The sequence below is a fragment of the Chaetodon auriga genome, chromosome 24 (assembly GCF_051107435.1).
Source record: "Chaetodon auriga isolate fChaAug3 chromosome 24, fChaAug3.hap1, whole genome shotgun sequence".
Taxonomy (NCBI): Eukaryota; Metazoa; Chordata; class Actinopteri; order Chaetodontiformes; family Chaetodontidae; genus Chaetodon; species Chaetodon auriga.
This window is the reverse complement of record NC_135097.1, coordinates 12485524-12509567: the sequence shown is the minus strand read 5'-3', so window position 1 is coordinate 12509567 and position 24044 is coordinate 12485524. Positions and strand designations below refer to the sequence as shown.

At 42.6% G+C, this 24044-nt stretch overlaps 1 protein-coding gene across 2 annotated transcripts in view; it reads right to left on the bottom strand.

Annotated features, from left to right (window-relative positions):
- Window positions 1-24044, bottom strand: part of sema4f (sema domain, immunoglobulin domain (Ig), transmembrane domain (TM) and short cytoplasmic domain, (semaphorin) 4F) — a 50033-nt gene that overhangs the window by 4803 nt on the left and 21186 nt on the right. The window contains exons 1-5 of one of the 2 annotated variants that reach the window (XM_076725254.1): window positions 12832-12937; window positions 4814-4959; window positions 4172-4231; window positions 1002-1100; window positions 62-173 (exon numbers count right to left, since the gene is read on the bottom strand). In XM_076725254.1, coding sequence (XP_076581369.1) covers window positions 62-173; window positions 1002-1100; window positions 4172-4231; window positions 4814-4885 — 343 coding nt within the window. In that variant the 5' untranslated portion in view covers window positions 4886-4959; window positions 12832-12937. Of the gene's footprint in view, window positions 1-61; window positions 174-1001; window positions 1101-4171; window positions 4232-4813; window positions 4960-12831; window positions 12938-24044 lie in introns of those variants that run through there. The other variant, XM_076725253.1, reaches the window with a different exon arrangement.

The window sequence follows — 24044 nt, the reverse complement described above, 5'->3', positions numbered from 1 at the left end:
GACAACAAACAAATGTAGATAAATCAATCAATTGGTCAAACGTTCAGCGGTACTGTCCCACCTGCCATAACAGCTGTGTAGTGCTGACTGGGCTCAAAGGGACACTTGCCCTTCCCCGTCTCCATCTTCACCCCTCCATCCTCGGCTTTCTCCAGGGTGAAGGACGAGACCTCCTGGGGGACGACAGGAGGAGAGGAGTCAGAGCTGCAAAGGCAACGCTGAATTGCCGTGTGAATAATGGTAATTATGTAGATTACTCTTTCTCACAGCTGTCTTCTGTTTTATTAGCCTCTCAATTAAATATGGTGAAAAAATATTTGGTTTCAACTTGATCTCTACAGGTTGTCTGCTTGAGATGAAACCATAATTGAGTCTAATTATGCTCTTTTGTGCTTAAAGCTTTAGCGCCGTTAGTGCTCAGAGTACCTTTCAGAAAATGTCACTCATAACAAAACATCTGAAAGGTTTTGTTGGCTGAGTGGCACCAAAGGTTTTTTTCTAAAAATCACTCAGGAAAAGTTTGAGTGGAGTCTGAAAAAGGCAAAAAAGTTTAAATATGAACACATTTCCTGCAGGGTAGGATAACAGCGTGTGTGTGTGTGTGTGTGTGAGTGTGTGCTCTTTTGCCTGTCTGTTTGGTGAAGGACTTGGGTGTGAATGAGTGTGGGAACTTGTCACACAGATTCATTTGCAGCTCTTAGTGCACATACTGTAGGTGCAAACACACACACAGACAATCACGCTCAGGGACACACATGTAAGCAAAGTCACACCCGTTTTGGAATTATAGTGAGCTGCAGCTGTGTGTGTGTGTGCAGTGATGTGGCAGATCCTCAGGCATAGATCTGCCCTATAATGTCTCACTCAAATATAAATTCACACATGCAGGCGCAGATGAAGAGGAGGGTCTCTCTCTCTCTCTCTCTCTCACTCTCTCTGTCACACACACACACACACACACACACACACACACACACACACACACACACACACGGACTAACCAGGAAGGCACACTGGGGGTCGAAGGCGTAGGTGCCACACACATAGATGCGTCCATCACCCAGAAACTCCAGCAGACGGATGTAGTTGTTACAGTCGACCTGCAGGGGGAGACAAACACCCAGAAATAAAGACAAATAGTTACAGACAAGTTCAATAAATTAGGGAAAAAATTCACCATTTCCTGCATATGTATACATTTATTACATTTTAAATAAGATTATTAAAGAGCCTGGCTCAGTTTCAACATCGTAAAACATGAGAAACATGTGACAGAGAAGGTCCACGATCACATAAAAATGATAAATTTGATTTTGATACAAGATAGAAAATGCAGAAATACATTATCTTCAATATATCACTGCATTATTATCTAAACTGATGTTCAATCAAATACACACACACACACCTACATATATGTATATATGTCTGTATATGTTGTACAGCATATGTAATTATAACTAAAAACTTCAGGTTAATCTGTAATGACTTTTTGAACCAAAATCACGTGTGTTTTGATGATGATTGGTCAAACAAACCAACACATCAGTCCATGACCAGAAGCAGTCCTGTGCTGAGCACGCTGAGCTTTAGGAGAAAGGTTGGAGTGGATTCTAGGAGCAGCTGGGGTATCAATGATTCTGATTGGAAACTGGAGACCCCCACTGCTGGGTCAGACACTTGAGACCCCCATTGCTACCAGCAGAGATCACCCATACTAACTCAGACTCACACGGCCATGTAAACTGCAACAGATCCCTCACTTTCATGCATGAATAATACACATCCAGCACACTTATGTGCTCCTTTGTCCGTCTCATAAATACACGACATAGATGATGTCTGTGTTCCCTTTTTTAATCTCTCCTCTCTATACACATGCATACTCAGCCCACAGCTGTCATGGAAAAACACCCCTATTGTCCCTCCCCAGTTACCATGACACCATGATGCAGGCAAATTGTCTTAGCCGGTCTGTGTGTGTGTGCGACTTTGCGTGCCTCCCTGGATGAGCTCCAGGCCTGAGTCACCTTCGCCACAGGGACCTGATCCTCTCTGATGCACGGATCATGTCACCCAAATCTGACCCCCCCAACACCACACCAGCAGCCCTAACACTGGTACAGCTCCATGTGAGATGGACAGAGAGCCAGAGGAAGAGAGACAGACAGCTCAGGAGGGTAACAATGGGATCATCTTGGGATTAGCTATTTCACTGGTCCAAGTTAACCTCGTTCATAATAGGCTTCATTCACTATCTGGCATGGGGTGAATAGAATGGCTCTATTCTGCTCAATTTGATTCTATTTTATTCTATTCTCTGTGAGTGTGTGAGCTTCCACGATGTTAGAGCTCGCTGTGCAAATTGAATATCCTGCCCCCAAAACACCTAAAAGCTTTCATGCTAACTGAGACCGACGTACTAAACGCGATTCTACTGGAAGTAGATCTGTCACACTTTCACTGTCACACTAAATGTTGCTGTTTTTTTTAAAGCTGCTCTAAAGCAATGCTAATGTTACTCTGTGTCATTAGGAAAAAGTTTGCTAGCACATTAGCCACCACAACTTTACAAGGGGATACGTGTCAATGTCGCAGGACCCCCGAGTGGCCATGAGAATGAATAACTATAGGTTAGAGCTGACTATCTATCAGTCTATCTGCAAAAACAAATCTTGGCCTGTGTGTCCAAACCTATCACCTGTCTCACCTGCTGAAAGGCAACACAAACCTGTGTGTACTCAGGTAAACAACTCTCCAGTCAATACTAAATAATAATCACTGATGAGTCAACATTTGTTCACATGTGAATTCACTGCAGGGCATTTAATATCAGATTTCTCCTGCAAGATGGGATTTGGTGGATAGTCAACAGACTTGAGCTCAGCTGAATAGTGTTAACCTACCTTTGTCGTCTCACAAAAGACACTTAGTGTCTGATGTGTTGTTCTGGCTTATGATCAATGCAGTGTTAACATCTCTGATAACAGCCGAGCATTGTGTGACCCCACTAACTTGTCCTGATTTGTCCTTCTGAGTCTGTAGTTTTCGCATGATTCTCACACACACACGCACACACACACACACACACACACACATTAGGTTTTCATCACTTTTGGGACATTACATAGACTTACATTCCTTTCCTGGAGACTTTTCATAACCATGACCACCACTTGCCTAAACTTAGTTTTGTCCCCACAGGTATGGCGAGTCTCCACAATGTGACTGTGTAACAGATATTTGTCACCACAATTTGAGTGGCTCTACACACACACACACACACACACACACACACACACACACTTCCTGTTTCCTTCCCTGTCTCCTTCTTCTTAATCCTTCTGACTCACTTATAATCTTGTAATCAATGTTTGCTTGGGAAAAACTCCAGCTTTCTCTCATGCCGTCATCAGTCTTTCACCTCGCGAGCTCCTTGTAGCGGAAAGCTAAAAACTGTGACGATTGTGCAAAGTGGGTCAAAACTAATTGCACTTCCCTTCTGTTAACACACTGACCTTCCAGTGGCTTTGTTTATCTTTTGATTTGACCTCATTTTGCTGGACTGGAGGCATTTGTCCGGCATTTTTGAGCACTATCAGGCCATTAGAGAAATCTCAGCTATGATGCTGAGGCTGGTACTGCTTGGTAAACTGTCAAAACCAATGAGTCAGTAAGACGTTACTCAACAAATACAGTTCCAGTGTACAGTTAGTTTACTGTAAGCTGTTTGGTTGATGTCCTATTGTAGCTTGAAGCATAATGAGATGTACAGCTTGAGTGTACAGTACGCTCTATTTAATCAGTTTCCATAACAGTTACTGGACATCTGCGACTTCACATACTCTCTTACTCTTTCTCTCTTTCTGTCTCTACACACACACACACACACACACACACACACACACACACCCCTGATGAGGTCTTGGCATAAATCCCAGAACTTCCCATCCGATGCCTAACAGCACGGGGTTGTGACGCACACACAAATAGTACATGTCCATGCTGCAGTACAGTATATAGGTTCCATCGCACATGTTAAATGTCTGAGGCCACTTGAATCCAGCAAATTACACTTGAAACAAGATGGGGATCTTATTATACCAGGTTTGGATTTGAATTTGGATATAGAATCCGTTTAGGTTTACAGACACACACACATAACCCTCACCTCCGTCTTTCCCTTTGCCACACAAGACCTTCTCTTCTCCTCCGGTACATTCCAAACAATCTGGAACAAGAGAAAAGAGAGATTGGATAAGTTTTTGTCACTTGCTCATCAGTACCTGCTCAGAAGTCAGTTTTGAGACTTTCCCAATATATTAGTCGGTTAGCTCAACAAGAAAACGTACTAACGTTGACACACCCAGGGAGTCCTAACTTGAGCAATTTCTAAACAGAATAGGTCCCTCAAACATAACTTAGCATTTGAATCCAGTCCCAAAGTCAATTAGATCCATATTTTATGGTTACAAACAGAGATCCAGATCATCGCAATCAACCCCGGACCAATTCTTCAGCTGTTTTCTGGACGTCATGTAAAGGAACAGTTGGAGTTTTTGGTGAAATATGTTCATTCAGTTTAGCTGAGAAAATCTATATCTCTTTCATGTCTTCATGTTTAGCAGGAAACCACAGCCAGGAGACAGTTAGCTCCGCCAATCAGCACCTCTAAGCCTCATTAATTAAGCGAACCACCTGCAGCCTTCATATTTAGTGTACATATAATTCTTACAAGAAGACATTAACAATACAATGTGATCAATACAACGACCACTCACAAAACACACAAACACACACACATCCTTCCTACCTTCTGTAGGCGTTGGTTCAGGTTTTTGGTGTCCACAGCCAGTATGGCATCCCTACCACCCAGGAACAGCATGCCCGATGAACGGTCCAGGAGGAAGGTGCTGAAGTTGGCTATGCCCTCGAGCTTATCTGGACCGAGGATGTTGTCTGTGGACCAACAGGGAGAGAAGGGGTGAGACTTTCAAGATTCGAGAGGTTAGCGTGAGTAATAATTTAATATGGCCAGGGCTGCCGTCAAGCGCGGCCAGGCGGCCAAGGCCACCCTGATGCAATTGCTATCGAGTATGGCCCTCGAAAGACGACAGAAAAATGACATGGCCCTCGATGGGAAAATGTTCCCCAACCCTGGTGTAAATGCAAGAATGAATGCTAGACAGGGTGAGATAATATCAAACTCCAAATTCCCAGCAAGAGGTTTAAAGAGATAAAGAGATGAGGGATGAGAATAGGAGGGCGGGAGATGAGAGCAACCCTTGTTTCACCCTGCCCTCTCACACAATCAGAGCTTCAGATTAACTTCCTTAATCCCTCACAGTCTCATCACTCTTTTTCACTCTGTTTTTGTGATTTTTTTTTTCTCTTTTCCTCACTTAACAGTCACAGACACAACAGCATCAGCTGGACTCTGTTTTGTTTTCCATGTATGTTATCCTTCAAACATCCTTCTGGATTTTTTTTTTTTTTTTAAATATTGCCTCTATTTTAATGTTTCCTGCATATATTAATTCAGAGTCAAATCCACTGAAGAAATACAATAAACTAAATTATGCATACTCCTTATATATAATAAATAATGCATTTATCTTTTATGTGTGTGTAATCTCAGCTATTTTTGTCTCTTTAATCTCAAAACTATCATATAAATCAAATCCCAAAGCTTTTGGATTGCGTTTAATTTCTCAGTCTCCCTCCTACTGTGCTCACAGGACCTCTGTGTGCGTGTGTTTGCGTCTGTGTGTGTGTGTGTGTGAAGGATTTCAGAAGTCCGACAACACTGACCTCTGTTGACCTTCGTGATAAAGGCCAGAGGTGTTCAGAGAGAACAGAAGATTCATAGAGACAGTGTCATTTCCAAAAGTGGAACCAGTGATTGGTTTCCAAGTCGTACTACATAACCAATCAAACAAACACACTACAGAGACAGCAACTCATTGTGCCACAGATTAACTCATCAGGGGATAGATTAAAGACTAATGCTAATGAATAAAGCCTGTGATGTTAATTTAACCTCAAACAAACTAACAAGAGAAAAAGAATACATTACTCATTACATTTGCACAATCACACAGTGATGAGACATGACGAACGACGCAGCCAATGAAACCCAAGCAGATGCAGACACGTACCATGTTTGTCACCATCTACACACACCTGGAAACATTAGCATGTTAATCTTAGTTGAATTGATCAGTCTTTTGATATTGCAGCAGGTACAACATGCTCCTCAGAAATCAATGTATGTGACTATAAATGTGTTATTTTTCATGTCAAGGGCTACATAGTTTTGCTTAAGCTGTTCCAACATTTATCTCTTAAATAGTCATATCATCCTCTATAAACACACAGCCTCAAACGGTCACACGTACTCTCCCTCATCTACCTTACGTGCAGGCTTGGAATAGAATAATAAGCCCATTAACGGTGGATAGGAAAACAAACTGCATTCTCCTCTGTAATGGGCTTTTCTAACTCATCTGATAATTATGGGGAATCAGAGAAAGGAGGAGAAGAAAGGAGATGACAAAAGCATTCATGCACACGCCCTGTATTGTTCTGCAGGCTGAGGTGAGGAGGTGACGATGGAACACATGAACAGAGGAGGGAAATCAAAAGCAAAACAGAAAGGAGCAGAGGTTTGATGTAAGTGCAATCACGATGAAAGCAGCATTTATCTATTCACCTTCATCAAGATAATAGCTAAAAGGACGACTGTTGACTGAAAATGACTTTTAGAACTTGAACGTGAAATGAAAGAGGACACAGTTTGAGGAAACCCCTTTGAGGAACACAACCATCAATTTGGCAGCTGCCGACTAAAAGATTTAAACAAGCACCGCCATCGTCCTCCGCTCCTGTTGTGGCGGATGGGACTCATGTCAGGATATTCAGATAAACAGCACTCCGCGTTGACATGGTTTTCCACTTAGAGCTTGTCTGTGTTATTCTGTGAAAAAAAAGAGATCCAAACACTCTGACATCTGCCCGTAACTGAATCACAGACATTCTCTCTGGCCCTGCCTCCGTCCAGACTCCCTCATGCCGTCCGTCTGTGTCTGTTTCCCGTAACATTTCACATGAATGTCATTTCTCATTCACTAAGAAGCCATCTGTTCAGCTAAAAGCCTCCAGGCAGTCAATAGCATGCCGCGCTCTGATTTGCTCACAGGCAGCCTGCACTTCCTGAAAACCAGCAAATGTGAGGAGGGAGATAGCGGTCTGTTAAAGCAGATGCGTACGCCAGACCGAAGTAGACACACACACACACACAAACACACACATTTGTCACGACTGTTCCTCAAATGCAACGAAGCTGCTGATATCATTTCTCAAAGTTTCTGTGTTGATCTTGATTAAAACTTTTTGTAGTCTCTCCTTCTTCTTTTATACCCTCAGCTAATAAAATAAACACTTCCTTCCTCAATCTGTCAATCATAGCTGACTTCAACTGAAAGCTGAAGGAGATGAAAAGCGAGACAACAAACACATTAGAGACCCCTCAGTCTCATCTCTCTCCTTCAGAGACCACTTCATTTCATACTCGTGCTCCTTCGTCGCTTCTCTTCGTCTGCTCTGTCATCCATCCATCCTTTCATCACCCTGCAGCCCTGCATCGCCAAAAGACATCACTTCTGCAAACTCTCTTTACAGCCTGTGTCCTTCTGCCGGTCCGATACACACACACACACACACACACACACACACACACACACACACACACAGAAAGCAAAGTAGACATAAGTGTTAGTGACACAGGCCAAAGGCAAGGTCTGCAGAGATGTCCTTGTGCACTGGTTCTCACTGGCAGTGTAGGACATGATGGCATACACACACACACATGCGCACACACATGCACATGGGGGGACCACCTGCTGTGCACCCTAATGTAGAAAGATTCCTAGAGCAACACCATCTGCCCTCCTCACCCACAGCGGCACACACACCTCCAACCCTACACATCCAGGCTTCAGAAAGGCAGAGAACATGCAGTTTCTTGCTTGTCTTTTATTGTTGTGATGGTTTACATTGGTGTTTGTCAGAAGCACTTTATGAATACATTTGATCCAACGTGTGTCACACAGGGAGAGGGGATGCTCTGCAGGTTGGGTAAATGCCTCCTCTTTGACAGAGGGAGCCTGCAGCTCACCGTGGATCAAATATCACCTCCTGCCCGTGTGTCTTTGTGGCATGCACATACTGTGCCCATTCACGCGTGAATGTGTGTACGTGGAGATGTGCGGTGGTAACATTATCAAAAACACGCATGTTGAAGCAAAGCACAGCAGGCCAGGTTTTTGTTTAGAAAATCCAAGCAGTGTGCTTGAATAAAGTGATTATGATGGCACCTCTGTGCAGTGAATTAACACAGACTGAGAGGCTCATGCCCGGCCACTGTGTCGCTGCTGATTACAGTAAGTGCTTTCTACCACATTAACTTGAGACAATTTAATGTTTCAGCCAGGGTCAAACTATGTTCAATATGTCTTTGTGACAAAAATATTTTCTTGCCTTTCTCATTTCTACTTTCCTTGAAAACTCAAATAAACTCTCTCTGTAAACCTGTATTAATTGGACTTAATGGACACTTGGGGACACCAGAAGCAAGTTGTGAACACTGACATATTATCAATTTTAATTTTCTACAACAAACTCTTTAGAAACCTTATGTCCTCACCTTTTTCACATTACACATATTAAATTGATCACTTTTAATATAAAAAATGATTAGTGCAAATTTAAGTATGAAGCCAGGTGTTGCTCTGTGAAAGAACATGCATCCCACACACTGTAATAACTGGATAAATAAAAAATAATAATAGACAAGTGGTTATTGAAGTGCTTTCATAAATTCTGTTGCATAATATGGATGTAAATGGTACAATATACAAAATGCAGGACTTATCAAAAATGAGGAACTTCGCATTAAAAATGATGGGGATGATGTGTCTAGAAAACCTGGTGACCTTATACATGCTGCTAAAAAAAATAAAAAAATCACACCCTGGGTATATTTTAAAAAGCGACTGGTGTGAGTATAAATGAATAAGTAGTCCTAAAATACAAAATCCTCTCCCCTGCCATGAATCATTCATTCATTATACATTAAACATGACTGAGAGGCAGCCAGGGAGAGAGACCAACAGAGTGTGTGTGTGTGTGTGTGTGTGTGTGTGTGTGTGTGTGTGTGTGAGTGTATGTGCGTGCATGTCTGTGTGTGGCGTTGTCCATTAAGGGTTTAATAAACTGACTTTTGCTCTGGGGGACCAAGCCTGGTCTCTGACTGCAGGGCATTGTGGGTTTGGACCAACCAGGAAGTGATAAATTATACACTTCCCCCCTTCATCTGTCAATCAAAATTGACGGGATGGAGAGAAGAGATGCAGAGAGGCGCACACATGCTCCAGCCCCCACAGTCTCTTAACACACATACTCACACACACACACACACACACACACACACACACACACACACACACACACACACACACACACACACACACTCAGCTCCTACGGTGAGACAGGACACAGCTGCATGATCAACACAGTCCCACACTCTGCACATTTATAGCACTATCATCCACTGAGCTCAATGCCATTTTCCAGCTGCGGTTTCCTCTGAATTGTTCAGCAGCAGTCAGATAGATGTACTCCACAGGTTAAAAGAATACACCAGCTTTTGGCAGACTGTCCCATTAGACAGCAAACCCATTAGCAGGCTTCCCTCACACTTCAGCATGCATTATGATGAGTGATAGCAGAGCGTAGCATCCAAACCTCCTGGCATTTAGACACAGGAGGAAAGCTAAGCTGTGGTGTTTAAAATAGAAGATAAATTATGAAAAAATAATAATAATGGTCAGGACTGATGTTGCCGAGATTGTTTTAGTATTTAAGGTGAACAAGCACATTCTTATTCTCACATTCTTACACTCCTTTGAACTTTGTGGAGCATGTTTCATCCACACAGACCAGTATTTTTACACAAAACATGGCTCTATCATCAGATTAGCTTTTAACCAACACATACCAGGATCAGCAGTTGTGATGTGTCAGTGTTTGCACACCTTGTGTACTTTGTGTGTTCATGGAAAATTAAATATACGCACTAGCTTTCAGATAAGGGCTGAATCATCCCTGGCCCAACACCAGAATATCTTTGTTGAGAATTTTGGATTTTGCACAATGTAAACACAGCAAAACACGGCGAGACTTAAGGTGGTAACAATACTGTTAACGTTGAGGACGTGGCAGAAAAAGCGACAGTAGCATCGTAGATTGCCTTCTAATCTTCCCACCTTTCTTTTGTTCGAAGCAAAACAGCTGACTTTACATCCTGACATACTGCCCCCACTGTTCATTAGCTTAACTGCATCTTTCGAGGATGCACACTACCAATGCCCTGAGGGAAGGTAGCCATCATGGGCATTTTAATGGATAGTTACAGGGAAAACAAGCACATCATAGGCCTCATGGCTGAAAATAAAGGCTCAGAATTATTATGTTTAGAAAATTAAATGAACTTCCACTGAATGTTGTCTGTCTGCTGCACAGACAGGGTGAAGTTTATTCTAAACAGTAGCTTAATTTGAATAAGATTTACAACAAAAATACAGTTGTTCTAGCATCCAGACAATGAAAATGGTTACTAAGAGTGAGTGAGTGTGTGTGTGTGTGTGTGTGTGTGTGTGTGTGTGTGTAATGTTTGGTTAACCCCTTCTCATTGTACTTAAGTGGCTCATTGTCTTTGCTTTGATTGATGGCAGAAGTCAGCTATTCAGGCATATCCTGCCTCAAGAGCTGTTTCTAGAGTGTGTTAAAGTACAAGGCAGAGGGAGGCTGAGTGTTAAGCAAAGTGTGCTGCAGAATGTGAATTGAAAATACAAAAATAAATATAAATATATTGGCCCGCATCCGTTCTTCAGATGACATATGTTCCTCTACACTTCCTGTTCCTTTCAAACCTTGCTTTGACACGACATCAAATCGTCTCATTTATCATATTTGTGTGAATGTGTGTGACAGAGATCAAGACCAAAGAGAAAAGAGAAAGACAAGCCTCCTCTTCTTGTGGTCCCAGTCAATTTCAACCTCTTTTCAGGCGATATGAGGGCCTCACAAAAGCATCAAAGCTGTGTACTCTTTAGATCTACAGAGGGACTGGTGATCATTTAGCTCCCGTTAGCATCAGTCCCTACGTACCAACGCAGCTGAATGCCACAAAGACTAAAACACAACATCTGTGTGGCACTTTTGAAAAGCTAATTTCACTCAAGTGTTTGCAGCTGTGGTTTGGTGCACTTAGTTGTAATGATGCTTCAGCAAGCAATACCCAGCAAGACACACTGTAGACAGAATTTGCAGTAGCCAGTCTTTCTGAAAGGTTGTATACAAATTTTCTACAATCTAAACTGTATTGTCAGTAAGAGCAATCATGTCTGCATAGGAGCAGCATTACATCATAAGATATAACCAATGTATAGCCTCTTTCACACAGATTGCACAGATGCACCACTAGAAATTTTCACTATTCACACACGCAGCTACATTCAGGAAGACTTCCATCTTGGCAGTACGGATTTCCCTGAATATCAGTCCCTGCTCCCATTCACACATGGCCCCGTGCAGGAAATGCCCCTGAACATTTCAGGGAGAGACTGCATGTGTGAAAGACACCCATGATTGCATACAGTACAAAACAAACCTTCCATAAAGGACGACAAGGTCACTCTAAACTCACAGCTGCACAGCAGTAAGGTCCTTCTAATAGCTTTTTTTTCCTTCAATTTAGATTTATAAGAGCCCCAGTAAAGGATTGCCTGAGTGCCAGTGTGTCTGTAAATTCCATCAAGTCGGTGTAGTAGTTTATAAAACCTATTTTTGTCTGCTTTAATAAAATGTAAAACCAACATCACCCATGAAATGAATGTATAATGAAAACACAGCTTGTCCTATCAGAGTAGAGTTGTTATGATCCTACAGACTTGTTTTTCTCCCAATGTTTTCTCTTTTCCTTTTCCCCAGTGTTAGTGTTGCCTGTCTGTTCTCCCCTGTCTGTCTAGCTGGGTGTTCACCTACACCCAGCCAGCTCCGCCTCCTCAGGTGCACACCTGACACGCATGATCCTGATTAAAGCACAGAATGAAAGGAGAGAGCTTTCTCCCACCTGTGCCGGATTGTCCTGAATCCTGGGTGGTGTCTTTGTTCGTTCACAGAGCACTTTGCTAAACTGTCTCCTCTCCTCATGAGTTGCTAATGCTAACTGTTTTTGGACTGGCACTGCTTTTGTGTTTCAGTGTCTGCCTGCCGCATCAGTGCGTGTCTTGCCTCAAACCCGCTTCATCGGAGCTTCCTTAGTTTTTCTCCCACTCCTTATGAGTTTTTTATTACCTCATTTGTGCTTAAAATAAATTGCATTTATTCTTATTTCTCTGTCTCTGCTCTGCATCTTTGGGTCCTAACAAAAGTGAACGAAGAGATGCAAGAGTTGCATTCAACAACACTGACGGTGGCTTTTCATATAAGCAACTCAATGGCAATCATTTTAGGACTGTTTGACGATGTGTAGAGATGCTGGCACACTCGTGGAAAAGTTTTATTTAATGTAAAAACTCCCTTTATAAAGTGTTTAGAATTCACTCATGGCTGTTAAGCTAGATCTATTTTTCACAACCTAGAAACCCCTCTTACTAATGTCTTTTAAGTTGTCTATAACACATATATAAATTATTCATTAAGCATTAATGAAGCCTTTAGTTACAACTCATAAAGCCTGAAAGTGCCTTATTAGAAAGAGGTACCCACTTTGTAGAGCATGACTGGCTATCCTCCCCTCCACTCCGAGGTGAAGACATCAAAAACACCAAATGACCCTGACACACAACGCTGGTCTCTCCTTTGAGGTTGTGCTTCACAGGGAGCAGCAACACACACACACACACACACTGAGAAAGTCCTGAGGGAAGTGGAGGATTACCAAGTATAAAGAAAACAGGTTGAGAGAGCAGAAAAGGGAAAGTACAGGAAGAAGATGTAGGAGGAAGGAAATTAGGCATCAGAAAGTAAATGATACAGAGACACAGGGAGAGGCAGAAATAAAGATGAAGTACGCTTGAGAAGGGGGAGGATGAGGAGGTCCACGGTCCAGTGGTCCGTCGCCCACTTCATCACTTTAGTCTCCGCTGTTCTTCTTCATCTTCTGCGTCGTTTTATTATTTCCTGTTTCCCAGTGAGGCGTGCGTTTATATTTAGATGAATAAAATAGTATTAATAACAATACTGAAAAACAAATTCCTTTGCGTGAATCTGCATTGCTCTACCTTCAATTCTCTCACCCCCTTCACCCAGTTTCCAACCTCCCACAACCTCTTCCACTTCCCTAATTTCCCTCCCACCTTTAAACTCTCTCTCTCTCTCTCTCTCTCTCTCTCTCTCTCGCTCTCTCTCTCTCTCTCTCTCTCTCTCTGGCTCTGGGTGATAAGCAGTAGCACTACTAATCAGGCTTGCCCTAAATTCGCCCATGCCCAGCAGGATTAGTATGTGCATGTGTGAGTGTGGGAGCGGTGTGTGTCTGTGTGTGTGTGTCTGTGTGTGTGTGTTGATTTAGAAGTTGGTGCCTGCAGCGTTCATCAGCCCTCACACACTTCATGTGTGTACATAAAGCCCAGTGTGTATGTGCAGGAGAGTTTCAGTATAAATGAGTCACTGAATCAACACAATCCTGTTATTTTTATCTTACTGTAAGTAAGACTGTACTGCTAGATATAATAAAGCCATCCTGTTGCATAATATAAATATCTCAGCATATTATCCTACGTAATCATGAATCTTTAAATATGAAGTAGTATCAGGCCTTAAAAAAGCCTTTGCTTTATAAGGGGAGAGAAGGAGGAAGAGGCAGGATGGATGGAGATCCATAAAAGACAGTACATCTGTATATATTCAGCATATCCAGTATTGTCCTCTAAAGGCTAGTATTAGTGTTTTGAATCATACAGAAATGTCAATTAAAATGTGCTTCAAACATGATAAAACTACGATCAAATCTGACTGGAAACTTTGGTTACTGTATAATCCAGGAACATCTGTCGCACACAGAGACATAACACGATGCTCACCTGCCTGGCTGTGTTTAATTTCTGGCTGGTGGATCCAGACTAAACAGTGAGACAATGTGTGTCTCTTTATAAGCCAAACTGAGATGGAGCAGCCATACCATCTGTTATAATAGGACAGTTGTTCTGCACCTTTTCCTTTTGTACTTCAGTCTTGAGGTGCTTATGCTTTACTTTACATTTTATCATACTTCACACTTAGAAATAAAAGGCTTTCTCAAAAAAAAATCCAATTATTGCCAACAGAGGATCCAAATTACTTGCTGTTTAACACCAGCATAATGAATCATCTTAGTACAGAAGATAAATTTAATGTACCTCATTTTGATAGACTGAGCTTGAGCACAATACTTTTGAGCCAGAGGGAAGTACTACAGTTTTTTTCTACCTACAACACTTTGCATCAGTTGCCATAAATCTATTTTTGTTGGTTTCCTGTGTTCTGGTGATGACAGTGTGTCCAAGTGGTTAGTGAGATTGTAATTCAGTTGGGAGACTACAGTTTAAACAGCCCATTGTCAGCAGCATCCACTGTGCTGAAGTGCAGGACATTGTTCTGCAATCAGCTCTAGCACTGCTATACTGTAGCTGACCTTTGACCTCCCTGAGGAGAGATGCAAGAGAACTTTTTTACAGGGATCAGTCACGTAGGTAGTGATTAAAGTGTCAAGCTCTTAAAAAGGTGTGCACAACTATCAGCGTCACTTTGTTTAAAAGGCTGCATCACACTCACTCCTCCAGAGAAGGTACAGTAGGAGGCAGGACTTAATCCTTTCTGACTGAATGACCACACAGCCTGCACTGTGTGCTCACCTGTGACAGTGTTGCTGCAGATGTTTTTCCTTGGGAACGGCGCAAACAACAGAGACTGAGAGAAAGAGAAAGAAATTGAGTTTAACAGGCAGAAACTGCTTGAGAGACAGATATCTGGGCAAAAACCAAATGGTGTGAGACTAACCCGCTTGTGTCAAAACCACAGGGACTTTTAAGCACACAAACACAAACACACACACACTAACAGGTATGCATCCATGCACAGACACGCAGATGATTTCCACCTGATACGTGTGGCGGTTATCAACTCTAAATTGTGGGTTTCAGTTTGTGCTCATTCAGGCCAGTACATGTTGTGGTACACAGAGATACAAACACACACTGATACACCCTGGTTTCTCAAAACTATGTCAGCATGTGTGCATGTATGTGTGTCTGTGTATGCTACCACAGGGTATAGATAACTCTAAATGTCAGTGTAACTGGGAAATCCATGACAGCCTTCAGTTCTTTTGCAGCTCTTTTTGCCTTATAACTTACAATGTCTTTATCTGCTGTGCACACAACCACACAGAGACCCCATGAAAACAGCACACCCCATGAAAACAGCAGAAACCACACAGTTCCAGCTAACATCTGCACGTGGTGGCAAACTCATGCACACGTAAACGACCGACACCACATGCTGTGCTGAAGCAACAGCTGGTCGGTGTCACATGTATGTCACTGATGACCTCTGAGGTCGCGAGCCAAAGGTCAGAGTTTGCATGCTGCTAAAGGCTGGGAGATCAATCGGATGGAAACCCATATGCACACACACCAACACACACACAGTTCACTTTTCACATTTTTTTTTGTATCTAAAGTGGAAGGTTTTGTTGCCAAAGACACAAAAGTTTCTATATAGGTACCCTTTGAGGAAAAACACAAGTTGCAGACATCAGACTGAGGCTGCAGAGAGCTTTCATTTTGTCAATTTCTAATAAATTTTAAGTTGTTTTGCAGAAACTTTCAACAAAATGTCAATGTATTCAGTCTTCTAGCGGTGTGCTGCATCTTTCTTAGGAAGCTGGTCAGTATCTCTCATCTCCTTTTCATGGGAAATTAGTTGTGTCGGTTTTACTACCGAAAAGCCAAAGGTTCTGAGAACAGGCTTTTATCAGAAACTAAACCACGCAACTTTCTCACAAAGTATTACAAAGCCCAGAAAGGAAATGTCATTTTGATGACATGGATGAAGAGTTTCTGACTGACACTCCAAGTCAGATGATGACTAAGAAGTAGTGGGTGTGAGTGTGTGTGTGTGTGTGTGTCACAGGAAAGAAATCCCATGACTGGCCTTAAATGTGTCCACAAAGGTTTAATAATTAACAAAGCCAATTTCCTGTCCACTGCTAATAATGGCAATGTCGATACACCTACACAGCTGTCCACCACAAAGGCTTCCTGTGTGTTTGTACTCCCTTCCCACCACCCACACACACAGATGACTGTCAAATTCTCCCAGACCGTTGAGGCAGATCAGCAGGCTTTCAGAAATTTTGCATACACATACAGTCTGTAAGGACACACTGTACATTAAAGGCGAAGGAGATATACTGGAGGATGAAGAAGAGAGAGTGAATGGACACTCAGAGAACAGGTTTTAGCACCAAGCTAGCAGCTTTGACCAGATAGTAATAGAGGCTAATAGGGAAGGGAGTCCAAGCTACTCAATAATAGATATGTCAATTAGCAGCCTGCTGGCATGGATGGCTGGGAGGAGAGGAGAGGAGAGGAGAGGAGATGGATTTGGGACACTGATTTAGCCAAAAATGCATTAGTATTACAGCTTTCTGACCTCCTGCAACAATTGTCATTATGTCCTTTTCTGTCCTCTCCTCCGACATTAGACTCTGTCCCTCATCCACCCACTTCTCTCCATGTCTGTCCTCCTCATGAGGTGCGCCTCCATGCACTTGAGGCACGAATTAGAGGTTAAAGGTCACATCATTAAAAGTGATTTGACTGTGTCTCAGATGAGAGCAAAGGTGCTTGTGTCAATAGCAAGTGGAAAGATTTGTTTTAACATCAACACCAACTTGAGCACACAGAGAGACAGAAAGCCTACATGGGACAATTTATGTGGAAAAAAAAAATCCAGGGGGCACACACCAGTCCTGCACATGTCTCTTTGACATTAGCAGAAACCATAAAGGTCTACTTCCCATCTGGACAAAAAAAATTCTTCCATCCACACAGCCAGCTGGAGAGGCCACCGAGACAACCACAGAAACACACACGCACATACCAGGTGACCCCACATCCTAGATACCACAGCCGAACCCCCTAATCACACTGCTGAATGCTCTCATCAGCGTCTGCTTCCACAGACCACATTTGTTTCCATCCTTTCCATCACTCCTCATCTTAGAAACCTAGTCTTACTACCATACAAGAATGTCAATAAACTCTGCTTCCTGCAATGCCCACACATGGCGGGAAAGACTATGGTTATGGAAAAGATAACTATGGTTAAGGTTAGGGAAAGAGGCTATTAGCAGCTGAGCTGTTGGATCCCATGCAACTATGTAAACGCATGTGGGGGAAGCCAGTCATTAGCCAGTCATTCCTAGTCAATATGATATCATTTTGATGAGGTATTAGGTCTTGGAAAACAATGCATGGAGGTGCATCACTTGGGAAATGAACTACTTTGTTGCGCACTAGCAATAGTGGCAAAGGGAGACTTTGACTTTGTATATGTGTGAACAGACTGTTACTCTTCGTACTACACACTGCGTCTGCTACTTTCTGGATTGGTACTGAACGTTAGCACTGGACATAGATCGTGAGGTGCAGAATCATCCAATATGGATGGAATTCCTCGGAGGACTGGGCAGTGAAAATCACAACAAACCTCTCTTTAAAAGCTGATGATTTAAAAGCTCCCTGCTTCTTCCAAAACACCCTTTGTGTTCATGATGCCTGGGGATGGGTCTATTCTTGACAACGGAACAAAGTGGCCAGTGTGTTGGACTGAGTTTGGCCACTGACAGAGACAAGAGATCAAAGCAGCCAACATTTAACCACTGGCCATTGACTAACCCTGAGGAGATGTGTATGTGCGTTTGTGAGGGGAGCTGTGTGTATGCCAAAATGCTTACAGCCTTCAGTGCTGCCATCTGAACAAGTGCCCAAGTCAGTGTTTAAGTCTGAATGAAATGCAGATTGAATAACCCTCAAAAGTCAATTAATGCTCTATAATAAAGTAAATCCCTCTCTTACTTCCTCTCTCTTGTTCAATCCCTGGACTTGCTCCAGGTACGCTAGCTGGTGCTCGTCATAGATCCAGGAGGCTTTGCTGGAACTCTGTGTCCCATAATGGTTCATCCCGAGTGGGGAGAGATCTCAGCACCTCTTTCTTCACCCTGTTCTCTCTCTTCTCAGTTTCATTCAGCATAAAGAACAATGGATGCATTGTTATTGAGACACAAGTGACTCTAAATGCTCTCGGTGTCTTTCTGTATGTCTCTCAGTGTCATGTTATCAAATAACTACCTCTCCCTGCCCAATAGAGTCCAAGCTGCAAACTCACTACTGCATGTCAGGGCCAAAATCATGCAAAAACACACCTCACCATGTGGCTGTCCGTGTATTTATATTTGAGGCTCCACTCGAGTAGTTCTCACCAGACACTGACACAAACATGACACCCTCTTTGACCTGTGACCCCTCTTTCCATGCAGTCTGATCCTTTCACACACTTTTAGCGCCACAGCAACTGATAACACTTTGGAATCAGTGTCATTGTGTGTGTGTGTGTGTGTGTGTGCGTCTGTGTGTGTGTGTGAGTGTGTATTAGAGGCAGGACAATGACCTTGCAGCTGCAAAGAAACCAGTCTCGCCAAACAACATGATGAAAACATGGAGAGTGTCCTTCTTTCCTTCCATACTTGGCTGCTTTATCAAGGTCAGCTGGATCATAGTTTGTTTTGATGCTCCCTCAAATTGCATTTGTTAGCAGTTCACTACCTCACTCTCTCTGAGTGTGTCTATGTGTGTGTGTGTGTGTGTGTGGGTGTGTGTGTGTGTGTGTGTGTCTGCAGTTTTAGAAACTATTTAGCATAGCACCGAATTACACAAGAGAAGCTCCACAGGGAAGAGAAAGAGAGAGGGAGAGGGAAAGAGAGGAAGAGGCACTGGGGAATCTGAATAAATAAAGGTACCACAGAGAGTGAGAGGAGCGACTCAGAGAGAGAGCGAGAGAGAGGCAGGCAGGAAATGAAGATGGAGAGATGAAGAGGGAGTCCAGGTAGTGAGGAGCAAACACAAAAAAGCCATCTGCACTTCCAACTGAAAAAGTCTTGTGATGCCAAAATGTCTCTTTTTGGTACAAATATGAGCAACTGACAGAATAGTGCAATGCAATGATAATCATACAAAGTGCTGTCTATTAGTGTGCGTGAATCATAAGGGCTGCAGTAGCATTTATCATCATGATAATAGCCAGTATTTTGAATAATGCACATCAGGATTTCCCACTCTGAGTAGCAGCAAAAAAAACATTAATGCACTGACAGAAACATAATTACCATAAGTACGGTAAGCGCTAACAGTTGACAGTGTGCAGATGCTGAATCTGGTTGCAATATAATCACTGGATTTCATTGCTCTGAATATCTGTTTTTGCACGATGTGAAAAAAATTATTACAACCTGCACAGTAAGGTTACTTCCACTCGAATGGTAACGCACTCAGTACCTGCTATCATGTACGTGGCATCTATGAGAGGGACAGAACGAATGTATGTATTTTGCACATAAAACGAATGACAGGCTTTTCCAAGATCATGCATGTCCATATTGATCAAGAGGAAAACTTGTTTGAAACCAATAAAGACTGAATTGATTTTCTTGCTTTGACAGTAATCCTGTCTCTCGTTGCAATAAGACATGCACTCACTGACCTGAGAGACAGCGAGAGAGATGGAAAGTGCAAGCTGGACAGATACAGCCCTGCAGTGGAAGAGGGGCCATTTTCAGAGCCCTCTTTTATAGGCAGGGCTGCGGTGGTGTGTGTGCATGTCTTAGGTGATATATAGCAGTAAAGGTCGATGGGTTAAATGCTCTGTTCTTGTGAAATGGGCGCTGAGGTCCTCTGTGTGTCTGCAGAGCTGATAGCTTTATCTGTCCTGCAGGCAACTCTCAGGATGTAGAGCCCAAAACTCAAAGAGCAGATGGAGCATCGTGCATCACGCATATCTGGTTCAGCACTCAGCCTTTTTAAGTCTTATTTATCAGGGCAAGTTGACTAAAAACACACTCCACTCCAGGATCAGGACTCATCTGGGGAAATAATTACAGATAACGAATAACTACCCCCCTGATGACAGATGTCACTTGTGATGGATATAATGCAGACTGTTTGGTGATGAACTGTAAACACTCAACAGTTAATAGCTTGGATGAAAAATGTGTTGTTGGATGAAAGCGTGGCATTTCCAAAATGTCAGCTTTCCAGGAAATGAATGAAATGCAGCCTTTTAATTTGGATGCTCTTTTGAAATGTCATTTTTGGTGGATTTTTATGACCCCAAAGGTTATTCAGCGTAGACCTCCTCATGTAATCCCCCGACTAAAGCAAAAACATAAATTAAAAACTCATCAGCCAGGAGGCATTTTGGAGATTTAAGATAACCAAGACGGAGAAAAAAAGCTAAACGAAGAAACTTTCATGTCTGAGCAGAAAACATTTATTTCCTGAGAATTAGTGCGCATTTGTGTGTGTGTGTGTGTGTGTGTGTGTGTGTGTGTGTGTGTGTGTGTGTGTGTCCATGTATTACTCACTTTGTGGGGACATAGATCTGTTTACACAGTCAAAATCCAAGGTGAAGACTTGGGTTAAGGTTGCGTGCGTGTGTGTGTGTGTATATGTGTGTGCGTGTATGCTAAGTTATGCATCTCTGAACCCAAGTCATTGTCTGCTTTGGGTCTGTTGTTGAGTTGAATGACCGAAGAGCCACACCTCTTACACACACACAGTCTTGCATGAATAAAACATTTGTTATAAGAGATCAGGGTGTGTGTATGTGTGTGTGATTATGTGTCACAAACAATAGATCACAGCAGAGTCACAAGGGATGAACGCCCTCAAATGTGTCTATCACATACAGCAGGCTTTATTTATTCATTGTGTGCCATGGTCAGAGGCTCTGGCAGTACTACAACATGGCAGGCTTGAGAGCAGACATCCATCTTATTCTTACATAACACACACACACACACACACACACACCACAAATACATTTATTCATTTTAAATGCAGTGATGAGAGCTTGTGGGCCTTGTAGTACCTCATAGCCCAACCACACACACACACACACACACAATTTGTCCTTCTGAGTCTGTAGTTTTTGCATGATTCACACACACACACACACACACACACACACACACACGGACAGTTCAAGTTAAATAAATGATGTTTTTTATTTCCACATGGCTGAAGCTCCTGTGCTGATTCACTGCACTGCCAGTGTCACACACAGCAGAAATCTCAAACATATGAGTAAACACACACACACACACACACACACACACACACATTCTGCATGCACACGCCATTAAGTTCCACCGAGCTGAAACATTAAATGTGAAGCTCAGTGTTTTTCTGAACTCAGGTCTCCGATGTTTGAGCATTTCAACACAGAGGGGGAGTGAGGGAGTTAAAGGGTGAGGCAGAAGTCAAGCCAGATTGTTTATATGAAACATTTAAAGTGAGGCAGGATGAGGGTTGAGATGAAGTTCAGCCAGCTAGCAGCCAATGCTCTGCAGCTCTCAGGCCTGCTGGAGGTGATGAGTGGCTGCGGGCCACTGTCGGTCAATGTTTTCTTTTTAATTAACTTAAAAAACAAGAGCCACACTTCGGAAATGTTGTCTCACCAGCTTCATAAACTCACAGACCACAGGAACCAAACGGAGGATTGAGTTACATGGAATGTTTGCCTCTGCTGTAAGTATTAAGTTTAGTTGGTAACGTTCACTTCCCTGCAGGGGAAAACAGCCTCAAACATGGAGATACAGTTGGAGCTTCAAAACGCAGCTTTCGGCTCTGCAAACAGAAGCGTACTGTGAGTTGCACCCTCGTCGGTTTCCTGCTCGAAACACTTGTCACTCATCTTGATTAGATGTCAACCTGAAATTGCTGCCAGTGTGGAACAGGAAACAAGGATCCCTAAAGCCGCGTCAGGTGGTGATGTGGAAAAAGACAGTATGTCTACAACAAGAGACTCTCTTGAGTGCCACAACTCAAGTCAACTAACTTTGGTTAGCTGATTAATCCTGACCCTCAGTAATTTCCCATTTTCAAAGTCCCTGTTTTGAGTGTTAAATTATGTCCCTCCATTTGTCTTTCACTTGGTTTCTGGCCACCTACGTCAGTTTTTTTTTAGCAAAGCTTCCAAAACCTCTGGTTCCAGCTTCTCTAATGTGAGAATTTTGCTGTTTGTCTTTATTTTACGTGTTTGTAAATTGAATATCTTTTGGGATTTGGGCATTACTGACTGAAACCAAAGGCTGCAGCTATCAGTCGTGTGTTTTTCAGTAAACAATGAGCTGAAACTTAAAGTCATACATGTTCAAAATGCAAAGATAATACTCAAGCTACAAGGCCTATAGATAACATTATCGCCCGCTCCCTCTCTCTGCCTAATATGATTAATGCCAGACCCAAAATCAATACTCTCCACTCCCACATGTGGGAGAAGAGAGTAAGGGGTTCTTCATTTACCGCTTGCACGCTCTGCACATGCTCTGTGTGCACCGTTGGATAAATGTTTGTAAGTTCAAGAAAACCGGAAAATACCGCCAGCACTTAGCTGTTTGTCTCTAACGCCCTTTAGAATACATCCACTTCCACCTTCTCTGCTATGACACACACACATTAGACTAAAGAAATCCTATTTGCCTGCAGGAAGAAGATAATGTAGGTTTGACATTTAGAAAATATCAGTTGTTGAGAGAAAGCGAGGACGTTACAGCTACACATACTGCACTCGTACACGTACGCACATACACGTTCATGTGTTTGATGGATGGTGGGTTTCACCCCCGGAGCAGTCACGCTGTATCCCGAAAGCCTGCATTACCCATAAGCCATTTCCCTCCCCCATATCCCACCCTGTGTACAGCCTGATAACTATATGCTCATATCTACCTCTGCCTACTTGCCTCTTTGATGGCATGAGCCATTTTATAATATTGTACATTAAAGAGCGCTTCCCCTCACTCAAATACACTTCACTTTATTACCCTCTGCTACTTTCAGTTTATCTTTTTAAATGAAATACTAGTTTACCGGACTAATTAATTCCAGTCTTCTTCCCGATGCTAAGCTACCGTCAGTGAAACTCTACACTTCCTACTGATTTTTGCATTAGATGTCTACAATTAATGGGAATTCTGGAAGTTGTGACACCTGTACCAATGAAAATTTAGCATCATCATCATCATCACAACCACCCTGCTGTAGACAGTATACAGTAAATACAAGGAGCTACAAAACCAAATGTGCACACAATAATGCTGGCTTTGTAATGCTGCGTTAATACTATGATAAACTATTATCATTACGGCTTGCAAATGTTTGAGATAATGGGCCTATTTTCCATGTACTTTTCTGCTCAGTGCACATTTATCATGCAGATATAGCCTCGCACTAATAAACTCAGTTACAGCAGATAGTAGATGCTGCTTACTGTGCACAGCAGCAAGTTTATTTCCACGGGATTCGATTCATGTTAATAGAATCCTGACACGTACAGATCGAGGTTAGGATCAACACAGCAACACACACACACAGGAAGGAGCACTTGAGCACAGTATGTGAGCCGTTAATCATGTCAGAGGGGCTGCCTCAATCCATTTATCTACCCCCCTCACCCCTTGTCTCTGTCTGTCTCTTGAAAACACACACACACACACACACACACACACACACACACACACACACAGTGACAAATTGCTGACATGGGTAAAATATTCCTCTGGAGATGAGATTCCCAGTCCCCCATGTCCACCTCCCTAACCTGATTTCATACATCTCGTTCTCTTTTTCTAAATCTCTCGGGTCACACTCATGCATACACAC